This window comes from Chenopodium album, chromosome 6, assembly GCF_948465745.1.
Source record: "Chenopodium album chromosome 6, dcCheAlbu1.1, whole genome shotgun sequence".
NCBI lineage: Eukaryota > Viridiplantae > Streptophyta > Magnoliopsida > Caryophyllales > Amaranthaceae > Chenopodium > Chenopodium album.
This window is the reverse complement of record NC_137839.1, coordinates 77,832,053-77,845,402: the sequence shown is the minus strand read 5'-3', so window position 1 is coordinate 77,845,402 and position 13,350 is coordinate 77,832,053. Positions and strand designations below refer to the sequence as shown.

The window sequence follows — 13,350 nt, the reverse complement described above, 5'->3', positions numbered from 1 at the left end:
ATTTTAGGTACAACATGTAAAATGATGAGACCACGTTTATATTCCTTAAAATACGAATAAAATTAGGTTTCACGTAACTTTTATTAAACCTTAGCTTCTACTATAACAATAATGAGAAAAATGTAAGAGGCAAACGCATCAAATTAAAGCATGTTCCAATACTTTTCATTAAAAGTGTTTTAAATACGGAAAAATAAGAACAAACAATAAGAATTAAAAGAAAATACATCCTTTGAGTAATTTATGAATGTACATTTTCTTTTTATTACAAAGTTTTAGATTTTATATCCACCTACTATACCCAACATTTTTTAACATTTTTTTATTAACTTATTACATTTGGTAGGGTAAATCTCTTTTAACTCACTACTATTGAGGGTAAAGTGATAATTATGTTAACGTTTAAACATGCATTGGTACATGGTACCCACCAATTAAAAAGCATGGGAGTGAAAAAACAAATTTTCTTGGAAACAATTAAAAAGAATATACTCCATTAGCACTTTAGGTAAAAGACACCTTAATTATGTGGTAATTTTAAAGTTTCTCATTCCATTAGATTTTAATGGACCACTTTGAATATTAAAAGTACTATTATTCCTAGAACAAACTTCGGTATAAAAAGAAAAAACAAGAGATTTTCTTAGCACTATATTCATGCATAAATTGAAAATTAGGGAAATATTATTTTTACAAGAAATGGACTGAAAACGACAATATCGTCCAATATTAGGATTATTGGCAACTATGTGCAACTTTTTCATGAAAAATTTCAATAATATTTGCTGTCTTTTGCTCGTGATCTATTAAAACCCCACTTCACCTTTTTTTTTTTGGTGGATCATGAATCATTATTTGGGTGGCATTCATAATATTTTTTTTTTATCTTTCTAACATTAAAAAGGAAATTAAAAAAAAGTGATTAATTATACTTTAGGCCGCTTGGTTAAAATAAAAATATACTTTTGCTTTTTTTTTTTTTTTTTTAGATATGTCACTTTTAAATCATAAAATGTTAGATAATGATAGAGTATAAAACATATTCCTAAGCCTCAATCATCAGTTTATGTTTTTGGTTGAGATGGTCCACTAACATGGTATCAGAGCCAGCGTGACACAAAGGTCACGGGTTCGAATCTCATCCACCCCCACTTTCAAGTGGAATATTAAGCGCTGGGTATCCACACTTCTAGCCCAAACGAGCTCTCGTGTGAGGGGGAGTGATAGAGTATAAAACATATTCCTGAGCCTCAATCATCAGTTTAAGCTTTTGGTTGAGATGACCCACTAACAGATAATTTTTGGAGATAATAGAAATTGAAAAAAAAAAAGAAAAAAAAATAGGGACACATGTAATATGAAATCGAGATATTGAAAACATTTACTCCTTAGTAACTAGGTTAATCTAGTAGTAGTAGTAGTAGCTTATCACGTTACAAAATTAAATCTATTTAGTGATACATACGTTTTAATGGTCAATAAATGTACTTCGTGTTTAACAATATTATGTATATATATAGACGAAATAAGAGAGTGAGGGATAGCTCAAGTGGTTAGAGCTCCCCTCCCGATTCCAAGAGATCTTGGGATTGATTCTCATTTTCCGCCCTTGTGGCTCTCTAACACAAAAAAAAAAAAAAAAAAAAAAAAAAAAAAGTCGAAATAAAACGTAGTGTAATATTCTTAAATCCGTATTACAGATTTACACTATTAACACTAACATCTAAAATTCTTCCTACAACTCTCAGCTCATATTATATAAAAGAGATGAGATTAAACAGAAGAATGTGATCCATAATTAGATTAGCATTACTAAAATCCGATCTAATAAGCTTTAATTTGGCGTCAAATACAATCAAATACTCCGTATTTAATAATTGTACGACAATATATGATTAAATTAGAATCTGGTAGATCACCTGCTACAACTTTCTAGATCCCATACTATTCTTTAATTATAATTTTAAAATAATTAGTAGGTCTATTATTGTCAGTATGTGTTTAATTATTACTCCGTAATTAATAAATTCATCAAATTGCATGGTCCAATATAATTATGAATTAATACGATCGAGTACTAATATAGCAAGCTATGAATACAGCTACCTAACTAGAAACCTATAATTAGGAAGATTTATTTCACATTTTCATTACTAAGCTAGTAAGATATTGCTTTATGTTGTTACAAATGACCTAAAGTATACTAAAAGTATGCTAGTACATTATTTATTTAAGGCATTAATTTTCCAAATCAATGTTAATTCAAAGTCAGTATTTGAGTAGAAGCAATGTATTAATACTAATATTAGTAGTAGTAGGAATTTCTTTATTTAATTGACCTTTAAGAAATTTAGTCTGGTTTACTCCAAAATTTTACGTAATTTGCAAATGTTTACGTTTAAGATAATGAGTTACTCTCTAATCAAATTGATCTATTTTCGTTGATATTTTTATAATGTAATTACATAATGGATCGGAGTCATAATTATATATAATAAAGAAATTTACAAGGCATACAAAAAAAATACTTTGTATTATATTTTCTCTATATGGATTATATATACTGACCTTGATTTTGATCGACCTTCAATTAAGAAGTTTCACCTTATTGAAAGTATGTCTTGTCGGCAAGAGCGATAAGACAAATTTATATACTACCTCCATTACATATTATTTGCAACGCTTTGACATAAAGTAGAGCGAAAAAATGTCTAATCATTACAAATAATATGTAACGGGGTTAGTAGTAAAGTTAGCTAAACATTAAAAGTTACAAGTTACGTAGTTTGCCGTCCCCTACCCCTAAAAAAGTTATCCTAAAAATGACATACTATGTAGGTTAAATAGATATAGCTAGTTTGCACATGTCATATATAGTGCAACCATTATATTTCACACTGTTAAAAAAAAATAATAAAAAATAAAAAAAATAATAATAAATAATAATAATAAAAGAAAAAAGAAGTATAATATTGCAACACTTACTTTAATTTCCAAAGGTATAAGTGATATGTAGCCATTCTTTTTGCATTGAGAGGCAACCTTTTACAAGTAATGAAAAACAGGAAGAAAATATATTTTTTTTTTTTAAAAAAAAGGAAAAAAGGTTAAAGGGTTCAATGACTTGTGTAGAGCTTCCATTAAATTCATTCCTTTTTTTTTTCTTTCTTTTTGGATCGCATTGACCATAAATCCAACGTTGTGTGATTATAATGAGAATTACGTGATGGAATAATATGAAAAGGGGATTCCAATTTCCACTAAAAAGCAAACTATATTAGCAATTGTTCAGAAAGTTGGAGAATTTGCATGTCTTTCATGAATTTGTAACTTTATAATCTTTTTAGACAAAGTATGATTGTTTTCATACACAACAATATAAAGGTATGTACGACTTTTTATTTATTTATTTAATTGACTAATGTGCTTGAGAAAACATTATTGATCATGTGTAAAACTAAACGTGCATTAGTTGATGATTATAAGATGCCATTCATTAATTAAATAAAATAAAGAAATTTATGTTAATTATCTTGTGAAAACAACTAAGCATGTAGTTTAGTTCAATATCATGGACATTCTCTAGTTCTTTTTCTAGCCCGATCACTTTCACTCTTAACTTGTACAATATAGGATTTTCCTTTTACTGAGGGCTTCCACACACCATTGCCAAATATTTGTACTAGCTCATGTCATCGAGCACACCACTCTACATTTGCATATGTTCGAGCACCATGTTACCCATTTGGCCTGGTTTGTATGTTTGTCCTAGCCAAACCATTAGCTCTGCTACCACTTGTATTGGACCCTAATCTTTTTCACTCAAGTTGTTGGGCCACATGCTCACCTTGACTCTAATCACATTGTCTCTGATTAGATGATGAGTAATTTAATATAATATTGTTTGTTTTGGACCTATTCCACACATAATTGTTTTCAAACATCTTCGTAAAAGACTTCATACCAATGGAGTTCATACATACATTTCATTACGGAGGAATTAATATTCTGAAAAGATTATAATTTTTTAAATTAACATAGAGTGATTGCTTAGCTTCCATTGTTGCATGCATGCATACATACATGGTTCACAATAGAGGAAATGTACATGCAGCAACTCCTACATTAAAGAGGGTTAAAAAAAAAAGCCGTATAAATTAAACCTAGCTAAAAACAATCAATTAAACCATGTTATTCCTTCTCTTACAACCAAAATAAATCTTTTTATGTAAAAATGAGCTAGACTTGCAAGATCGAGCATATTTAGCTAACAAATGATAAACAGAGAAAGTAACATAATATGATACGGAGTAATAAAAATACTCATATGAATTATACGTTTCAAAAAATCCTATTGGATGATTCTATGCACCTTCTTTTGGCAAAGCACCAAATATTGTAGTACTATAGTACAATACAATTTGGCATTGAAAGCAGCAAAGAATAATTTGTAGTGGGTTAACTCTACGTTAAGGCAAGGAATTGAATTTCTATACCTGCCTAGTCGATCAACTTTATAACTTTTCCATTTATTTTTCTCTTCAATCCTAAGCAAGGCACGCATTTTTATTTCAATATATTAATTAATCTAGTACTAATATATTGAAGTAAGGCACATATAATATTATTATTAGTATTAATAATATGTACAATTATAAAGTAGTTAATAATAATGTACTAATAATAAAGCTGCATGCAAGGTCCAATTTTAGTTTAATGAAGTAGCAGGTTGATATTAAGTGAATTTCCAAGGAAATTATTGGTGATTTCAAAGACTTTATAAGTAAAGTTTTAGTTCATATAAATTAATAAATTAATCTATCACAAACTAATATTAAAGCTAATTTGTCTTATTTAAACCTTTATTTGTTCTTGGCTTCTAGCTTATATACTAATGCTACATTATACAATTCAAGAAATATGCATGAGTGAGTCATTAAAATACAAATACTAAAATTTTTAGCTTAAAGCGAGAATGAAGACAAGGGAGCACATACAAACAGGAACTTGTACATTTATTGATGCATGCATTTATTTGAGTGATGTATTTTCAATTATACAAAGGAGTATTATTGGCCTGGAGAAAGGCTCAATAGGCGTAATATATAACAACTACATAAAAGCGTGTGAAAATAGGGTCATATTTACCTTATTTTCACTTATTTCATAAAATAAAATAAGTTCTGGATATAACTTGGTAAGATTATAAAACTGCATAATCTGGTGTAAAATACACCTTGCCTAAATTAAAGCAATCACTCAATTAGATATAGGATGGTTTGAGATCTGTTTTAGACTTCTACGTACCAAGCATAGCGCTACATAATACGAAGTAGTGAATTAATTTGTATCTGCTACAAGTAATATGATAACGATATGAGAATATATATGCTAAAATTCAGATGCTGATGATTTTTCTAATTTTATTTGAAGCAAATTTTCTATTTTCTCTGTTAATTATTAATTACAACAAAGGAGTATCATTTGTAAGATATAAAATATTCTTTTATTCCAATTAATAATTAACAGAGGAAATACTCGTGTATGTTATTTGAAGCAAATTAAACAATCATAATTATATTAATTGCTTCATAAGTACTATCGGTTGCTGTGGTGTAGTGGTTATCACGTTAGTCTTACACACTAAAGGTCCCCAGTTCGATCCTGGGCAGCAACAGTTAGTTTTAATACTCATTAACTTTTTTGTAAATTGTTTTAGAATTTTGTTTTATAGTCGCAAGAAGGAAGCTGATTTCAATTCTTCTGTTCATACCTTAAGTACCAAATGTTTGGGGATGTTTTATTTGGGAATTTTGTAGTTTATCTCCTTGATAATGTTTATCAATTGTCAATTTCATAATTAAGAGAAATGTGTAGCTAACAATCTTAACAAGTTTGTACATAAGGTTTATTAAATAGTGTATTGACTCCTTTAGGAATTTGTTAAAACACAATTCTTAAGATGATAATGTACAAGTATATGTTTGGGATATATATTATCATAATAGCTATATATAATTTAAATTTTTTTTTATCTTAAATACATTTTGAATATAAGTACATCGACTTAGTAACTCTATATTTATAGAGTGTAGTTTATGATTGGATTGCACAATGTTTTTTTATTAATATTTATATGCTTTGGTTATGCTATCATGGTAGGGTGTCAATCCTACACCATGAGCACATAGAGAGGAGAATGTAAGAAGGTGTAAATCTACAACGAGAGTGGCTAAGCACAAGCGGGTTGGGGGTTGATTTGCTGCACGGCCAAAGACCATTAGGCTTGTCTAAGCACTGATTTAGAGGTGATCATCAATGGTCCCGCACCTGAAAAAAGTAAGGGTTTGGGCCAGGATAAAAATGCATTTTTAGTCCAAAGCCAACCCCGATCCAAAAAAGCACATAATTTCGTTTTGGCTTAACAAGCTCGATATTATTTTACAGGTCACAAGATCTTATGCATGGGCCCAACTTAACCCGATTTTTTATCACCTCTACATTGATTAGTCACTTGGTTGATTGATCCTACACTCCTACACCATCATCGAGCAAATAGTGAGGAAATAATGTAAGAGGGTGTAAAATTACGGATAAGCGCTCTGCGCAACCGGGTTGAATTTGATATGCTGCAAGGCCTGCAACAGCCATTGGGCCTGTCTAAGGAAGACAAACCTCATCAAACCCAATCAATCAAAAAAAGAAAAAAAAAAAGGCAAGAAAAACCAACTAATAAACAACCGGCAGTTAAGGAAAGTGATATGTAAACAACAGAATACTTTTCTGGAGAAAATCCCAGCTGAATTATGAACAAAAAAGGCCTTGCAATTTTGATGAGAACACGAATGAAACCCACAAATTTTCCTCTTTCTCCTGATACTGTATGTTTTCTATTTCAATTCTTTCGTAATATTTAATTGGGTGGTTTGGTTTTGTTTGTTTTTCTTTTTGTAAGAATGGTTTTGATTTTATTGATTAAGCTTCTTAATTAAATTTATTGATGTATCTATATCTCCAATAATATTGGGTTATCAATTGATTTTTGTCTGTTTTTCTTGCTGTTATTTATTGTTAATTTTGTGTTTTTATAGAACAAAATGTCAGCAAATTTAGAGGGTAATGAACCCAGAAAACCAATTTCAGCAAATGGTGGAGACCCAAAATTTGATCACAAGCTCATTTCTCCAGAATTTCATGAAAGGTCCTTTCTTTATTTCTTAATGAAAGGTCCTTTCTTTATTTCTTAAGAATTCTGGATTCTTTTAGATGTTTTAGGGTTTTGTTCTGTTAGTTTTGGATTTGAGTGATTTTATGAGCTCACAGTATTATTATATATGGTTTTTGGTTCATTGTCTTAATGTACAGTATATATAATATTATAGCTAGTTTATACTAGTACTTCCATAATATATGCTCTTTTTAGAATATGGTAACAGTCACTTTAGAGTTTAGAATATCAATGTAATAATATTTCACTATGAATATCAGTGGGCATAATTACCAACTTATGAACTTATTTTTCTTAAATTTATCTTATCCTAATTTTATGTAATATAAGGAATTCATAGTTATGCCCTGGTTGTTTATAAAGTATTCCCGATTTCAGTTTATGATATCGATATTGCTGTTTATTTGTTGCGTGACATTGAGGGATGATAACTTGTTAAACGCAGAGGAATTGAGCTTGTGCGTGAAAGAATGCACACAGCTATATCAATGAACAAGACTGAACTTCAGGATAATGTTCTAAGTGATTTCTCTGAGGTGATTCTATGTTCACTTTCTTATATGTTGTATTGTATCATTATATGGGTTCTTATAACACCTATGAGGCTTATCATTATAATCACTTTTTATATAAATCAGGGTTATTATGGTCTTTCTATTGAAGACCGACGAGAGTTACTTATGGTACTTGCCAAAGAGTACGATCTCAACAGGACCTATGTTCGTGATCTTATGAAGCAATATCTTGGCCTTCAGCTTCCTGCTGGTTGGTCTATTGACTTCATACACACTAATTTTTGGTGCATTTGTATTGTCAAGTGAAGAGGAGTTTTTAATACTGTAAGCTCTCTGATAGGCGATAAAGGTGAAATTGGTGTTGAGGATGATGGCTCACTTTCTACTTTTTACCGCACTGAGAAGCATTTGAGGCATGCACTACAGCCAACTTATGAAGTTCTGTTTGAAAGGTTGAATACCCATCCTGGAGGATTAAAATTCTTATCAGTACTTCGTGCTGATATTCTTTCTACAATCAAGTAAGAACACGTGCTTATCATATATCACAATTGCTTTTCCGAATAATTATATGCAACTTTCAAAGTCACTATGTTTATTAGATTGGCATCGTTATGTAAAGCTTATGTAAACTTGAGGAAATAAAATGTCTTGATGCATGGAAAGTACATGTTTAATGTTGTGAAGAGCTATCTTTCTTGAAGAAGTTTCCCTAGTTTGATAATAGGTATTTTCTTCTCCTCTCATCACCTTGGATGGTGATGATTGTTGGCCATTACAGCCAACATATCTCAGTTGTTTAATCATTGTGGATTGGGCATATGCTTTGACAATGATAAAATCAAGATTAGGGAAATGTTGTATAGTTCTTGACATTCATGCTGGGTAAAATTTACTTCGGAACTTACAATCCTTTCTGATTGATTATTAGAGTGTGGTACAAATTTGCACTAGTTTTGCTGTGATCATACATTTTCTTTTGCTTGTAGTCTATTGGTAATGAAGACATGAAGAAGAACATTAACCTGTGTATATGTAATAGACCAACTTAGGGGGTAATTAAGTAAAAGACAAATTTAATTAAGAAGAAGAGAAGGAAAGAAAGCAATCAGCTTTTAGTATGTTTTATTATGGTTTTTCCATTTTCGTTTAGTAGTCACATGTAAGCTTTAAGGTCAACCTTGACCATTAGTATAAGTAAGTTAGTATGTGTAACATAGAAGGTAGGCAGAAATTGAGTGAACCTCTTGTGAGACTTGTAGCCTCAAGCTACTAGAGAGATTTGTAGCCTAAAGCTACTGAGAGATTCATAACCTCAAGTTATGACTATCCTTGTGTAATCCAACCTTTAATCAATCAAACGTTCAAGCTTTTAGCCTTAATTAAATACGAATTATGCTTAATTAAATCAGTAGAATTCAGTCTTCTATAACAGTATATTGGCCTTATCATCTTTATAGGGAACACAACATTCCATCTTTGCGAGCACTAGATTCCTACTTAAAGGAGAAGCTTATCACATGGCTAAGTCCAGCTGCATTGGAGCTTCACCACATAACTTGGGATGATCCCGCTTCATTGTTGGAGAAAATTGTTGCTTATGAGGTTTTATTCCCTTCCTTGATGCTTTTAGATGGCAATTTAAAATGCTTGGCCAATTGTCTAATAAAGATCTGGTCGTTCTGGTGTAAAGGCTGTTCATCCTATCAGCAGCCTACTTGATCTTAAGAGGAGACTAGGAGTAGGTCGTCGTTGTTTTGGGTATTTGCATCCTGCAATTCCTGGTTAGCCCCTCTCCTTACTGTTTACCTTCTTCCTTTCCTTCCAATAATCCCTATATGTATGGCCGCAGACAAACTGCTTTATTATAACCTTGTTGAATTCATGAGTTTCTCGTTGACTGGATGACTGGTCTTCAGTGGTCTGGTGTAGTTCTGCTGCCTTCCTAATAGCATACTCTGTGTATAGTGAGGGCGTATGCTGTTGCTCTACTGCTTGATCTTTATGCTATTTTTCTTTTATTTCTTTTTCTTCTGCATTGGCTAGTTTTTTTTTTTTTTTTTTTTTTTTTGTTTTTTTTATTTGTCCCTACTATTTGCTTCCTACTTATTCACCTGTGTTTATATAATGTAATGTTTGCCTGTTTCCATCATTCTGTGTCCTTTTATTTTTGTTTTTGTTATTATCTATCTCTGTGTGTGTGGTGATTTGGGGGGCGGGGCTGTATGTTCACTTTCAAGCATCAATATTGAAGCTGCAAGTTTGTGGCTAAATAACCTACCACACTTCTTCTATGTAATAAGTTTAGTTGTCAACGTGAAAGGAAATGGATTTCAGTACATGGCTTTGAGTCTTGTGACAGTGTGTTTTACAATTTTAGTTGTCAATGTGAAATGCAATAAATTTCAGTACATGGCTGTGAGTCCTGTGACGGTGTGTTTTCTGCATCTTCATGTATGGAGTAATACTTTCTGTTTTTGAAGATGATTTTTGATGCATGAAAAAACTGTATTTTGAGTTTGATTATCAAATTAAAATCTTTAATTTTATGATATATGATAAATAACAATTGTATTAGCTCTAAATCGCTAATCTTGGAAGGAATAATCAAATTTCAGGTGAACCTCTTATCTTCATCGAGGTAGCATTATTAAAAAATGTTGCTCAGACTATACAGGTACATTTCATATTCATGCAGATCTCAACATCTTTTCAGCTTCTTCCATATAGTGTGGGTATTTGTTAATGCTTGTTAATTATTCAGGAAGTTCTTTGGGATGATCCTCCAATACTTGAATGTGATGCAACTTGCGCATTATTTTACTCAATCTCATCTAGTCAGGTGAAATACGAGTAGTCTTGTATTTTCTCTGCCCCCTAATGATGATATCTTGAAGTATAGAATCCATCAAGCTTCTAATCTTAAGTTTTATTTTATTTTATTTTAATAATCTATAACTATTGGGTCTTATTCTTTATGCCTTAATATGCTTCTCAAATTTGGCAGCCAGGCTTGGCAGGAATTAACCTTGGAAAGTTCCTTATTAAACGTGTGATTGAACTGGTTAAACAAGATATGCCACATATATGTGTGAGTACTTCTGGCACCCATTGTATCATCATACAATGGAATATTACTACTTAACTTTCATAAATTAGGTAGCCTTTTACAATTTCTTAGATCTTCTGTGTTAAGCGCCTAGTGATGCTAAGCTTAGTAAACCTTGCAATGGCATTATATAGAATTAAATCAAGCTGTCCTGATTTTGACGCATAGTATTTTATTTCCCGTTCTTGTGAAGACATTTGCAACACTTAGTCCGATCCCTGGGTTCATGAGCTGGCTGATATCAAAGTTGGCATCACAATCTAAGCTTGCAGAAGCAGAGACTATAGACATGTCAGGTTCTTCCAAGGAAAGTACAGGTTCTACATTCAGAGAAGATGTGCCAACAGCAGAGGAAGAGAGAGAAGTCCTAGATAAACTGGGGTGAGCCTTTATTTACTACTCTGTATTGTGCAATGTGCAAACTGAATAGCAGCAAGCTAAGGATTTCTTCCTTAGCTTTTTAATATGCAATTATCCATAAATGATTCCTGCTTCATATGAGGCTTTCATGCGAGAGGGTATCATCAAAATTTATGTTGAAAGATGAGGAATTGTTATTATTAAAAGGTGCAACTTCTTCGATAACGTGTTTGATGTTGCGGCCTTGTGGGTGCATGTCATATTTTTTTAGAGAAATCTTTATTGATTTTATTCTTGTTTCAACTAATGGTCATCACATTTCAAATTCTATATTTGAATTTATCTGGTGTTCAGGACATGTAAGAAAAGTTGAGTGCTTTCTTTCCCTTATTCGGCGGGTGGGAGAGAAGGTTAAATATATTTGTCTTTGTACTGAATCAGGAGTTAAAAATTCAAAAGGATATGAGTTCTCTTCTCCTCCTCTAATCCTCTCTTACTGGTTTATTTATGTTGTTTTTAAAGCTCTGCCGAGTGCTGATCAATCCTGAAAATATGCCTTGCAAATGCCTTTAATTGATGAGATCGTTGCCATTGGTTCTCTGTGTTATGATGTTTTCAAAGTTTGATTTTCTCATAACCATTTTTTGTTTGTTTAAAGAGTATACTTAGTAGACCTGTTAGATTCTTAGGCTGTTATTCTGACTTTATAAGTTGCAGGGAATCTACATCCGGAAAAACGGGCATTGAAATCATACTGAATTTGCTGAAATCTCCAAACCATGAATGGAGCAAATCTGATAGGGTTTTGTTAGTGCTGAAACCTATTTTGATGCGACTTTGTGCCAGGTACTAGATGCACTTATGGGATTCTGAAATCTTCAGAGTATTTGACATAATGAGAAATAATGTTTAGTAATAGAACATGATCGAATATGGTCTCGTGAATGATATAGAAATTTGCTATGATGCCTTCTAGGCAATCAATTCAAGTTGTTTTGATTCTTCAATATTATTGAATTTCTGTTCAGGTACCTTCTTCAAGAAAAAAAGAGAGGAAAAGCTCTAGATGCTGTTGCAAACTTTCACTTGCAGAACGGGGCGGTAGGTTCAAGAACTTTGAGTTTTGTTTTCCTGAAGTTGATTAATTTTAAGACTGGTCAAAGAAGGAATTTACAATATGAATAAACAATATGAGTTTTTTTTTTTTTTTTTTGGTCATTTTCTTTCCAGGTTTTAGAGTTTGAACTTTGAAACTCAGGGTGCTTAATTTTATGTTGAAATAATATCTAAGCATTGACACTGTATCATGCTAATATGAAACAGATGGTCGAGAGGTTAAACTGGATGGCTGACAGATCAGAGAAAGGACTCTCGCAAAGCAGTGGTATCATGGTTAATTATATGTACAGGTACATATACCTGTCCAAACATGCTTGTTTTATCTGTGCCCATCCGAAAGTAGTAAGGATTATCTTGGGTTTCTTATTTTCGATAACCTAGGAGGTATTGGTATGATGGCATGCATCCTTCATCTGAAGTTTAATCTCAGATTAAGGTGCATGACAGCGTGTTGGCTCAGTTTGATTACAAGGATATATCGCCCTCTGCTCCTGTTGTTTAATATTGGTGTGGGAGGGTAGGGGGGATAATTTTTTCATATTTTTCTGAGCCTAATCGATCTGTCTATTCTTGTAGGATTTTCTTTTTACCCTTTCACTTCACCTTACTTTGTAGTTTTGTACCTTCCCTCGCCGAAAAGGTTCATAGTTTGTACTGTAAAACATACAAGCAGAACATAGGGATATTTCCCATAACCAACTTCTAATTGCAAAATGAAGAAAATTTCTTTTGTTCAGTTGAAACATTTTGCAATTAGAATAATTTTAGTGCAAACCCCAACCAAAATGGATCTTTAATCTCCCGCACACATATATTTTGTCAATTTGTCATTCTCACCTCTGTATAGGCTTGAAAATTTTCAATGGTACTGCAGGTTGGACAATATTGAAGAAAATGCCCAATCATATTTCAGCTCGGGCCATGTTAATGCTGCTTCAGACCTTTGGAGACTTGTGGAATAAAGGTAGAATACTAATTTACACTAGTATCACTTGGATCTTTATACATGTGCAGATTTT

At 31.9% G+C, this 13,350-nt stretch overlaps 1 protein-coding gene and 1 non-coding gene across 3 annotated transcripts; both read left to right on the top strand.

Annotated features, from left to right (window-relative positions):
• The first annotated feature begins 5,604 nt into the window (after positions 1–5,604).
• On the top strand, positions 5,605–5,677 carry TRNAV-UAC (transfer RNA valine (anticodon UAC)). Its single transcript has one exon. It is a non-coding gene; the product is annotated as a tRNA-Val (tRNA).
• Positions 5,678–6,526: 849 nt separating this feature from the next.
• LOC145636456 (uncharacterized) lies at positions 6,527–13,343 on the top strand. Of its 2 annotated transcripts, XM_081688028.1 has the most exons (15): positions 6,527–6,881; positions 7,092–7,201; positions 7,674–7,764; positions 7,867–7,993; positions 8,084–8,264; positions 9,204–9,348; positions 9,437–9,527; positions 10,362–10,420; positions 10,508–10,585; positions 10,751–10,834; positions 11,046–11,233; positions 11,930–12,058; positions 12,241–12,313; positions 12,536–12,621; positions 13,206–13,343. In XM_081688028.1, exons 1-15 carry the CDS (start codon positions 6,807–6,809, stop codon positions 13,291–13,293), a joined length of 1,605 nt encoding a protein of 534 aa, XP_081544154.1. In that variant the 5' UTR covers positions 6,527–6,806; the 3' UTR covers positions 13,294–13,343. The 2 variants fall into 2 exon arrangements, with proteins under 2 accessions (XP_081544154.1, XP_081544155.1); XM_081688029.1 differs by lacking the exon at positions 7,092–7,201 and having other exon boundaries at positions 6,749–6,881.
• Positions 13,344–13,350: the final 7 nt, after the last annotated feature.

Excerpts from the sequence above, each read along its gene's own strand:
- LOC145636456 (XM_081688028.1), top strand. The coding sequence starts at position 6,807 with ATGAACAAAAAAGGCCTTGCAATTTTGATGAGAACACGAATGAAACCC. Across the intron at positions 9,349-9,436 it reads AGAAAATTGTTGCTTATGAG|GCTGTTCATCCTATCAGCAG; the intron begins GTTTTATTCCCT and ends TCTGGTGTAAAG. Across the intron at positions 11,234-11,929 it reads GAAGTCCTAGATAAACTGGG|GGAATCTACATCCGGAAAAA; the intron begins GTGAGCCTTTAT and ends TATAAGTTGCAG.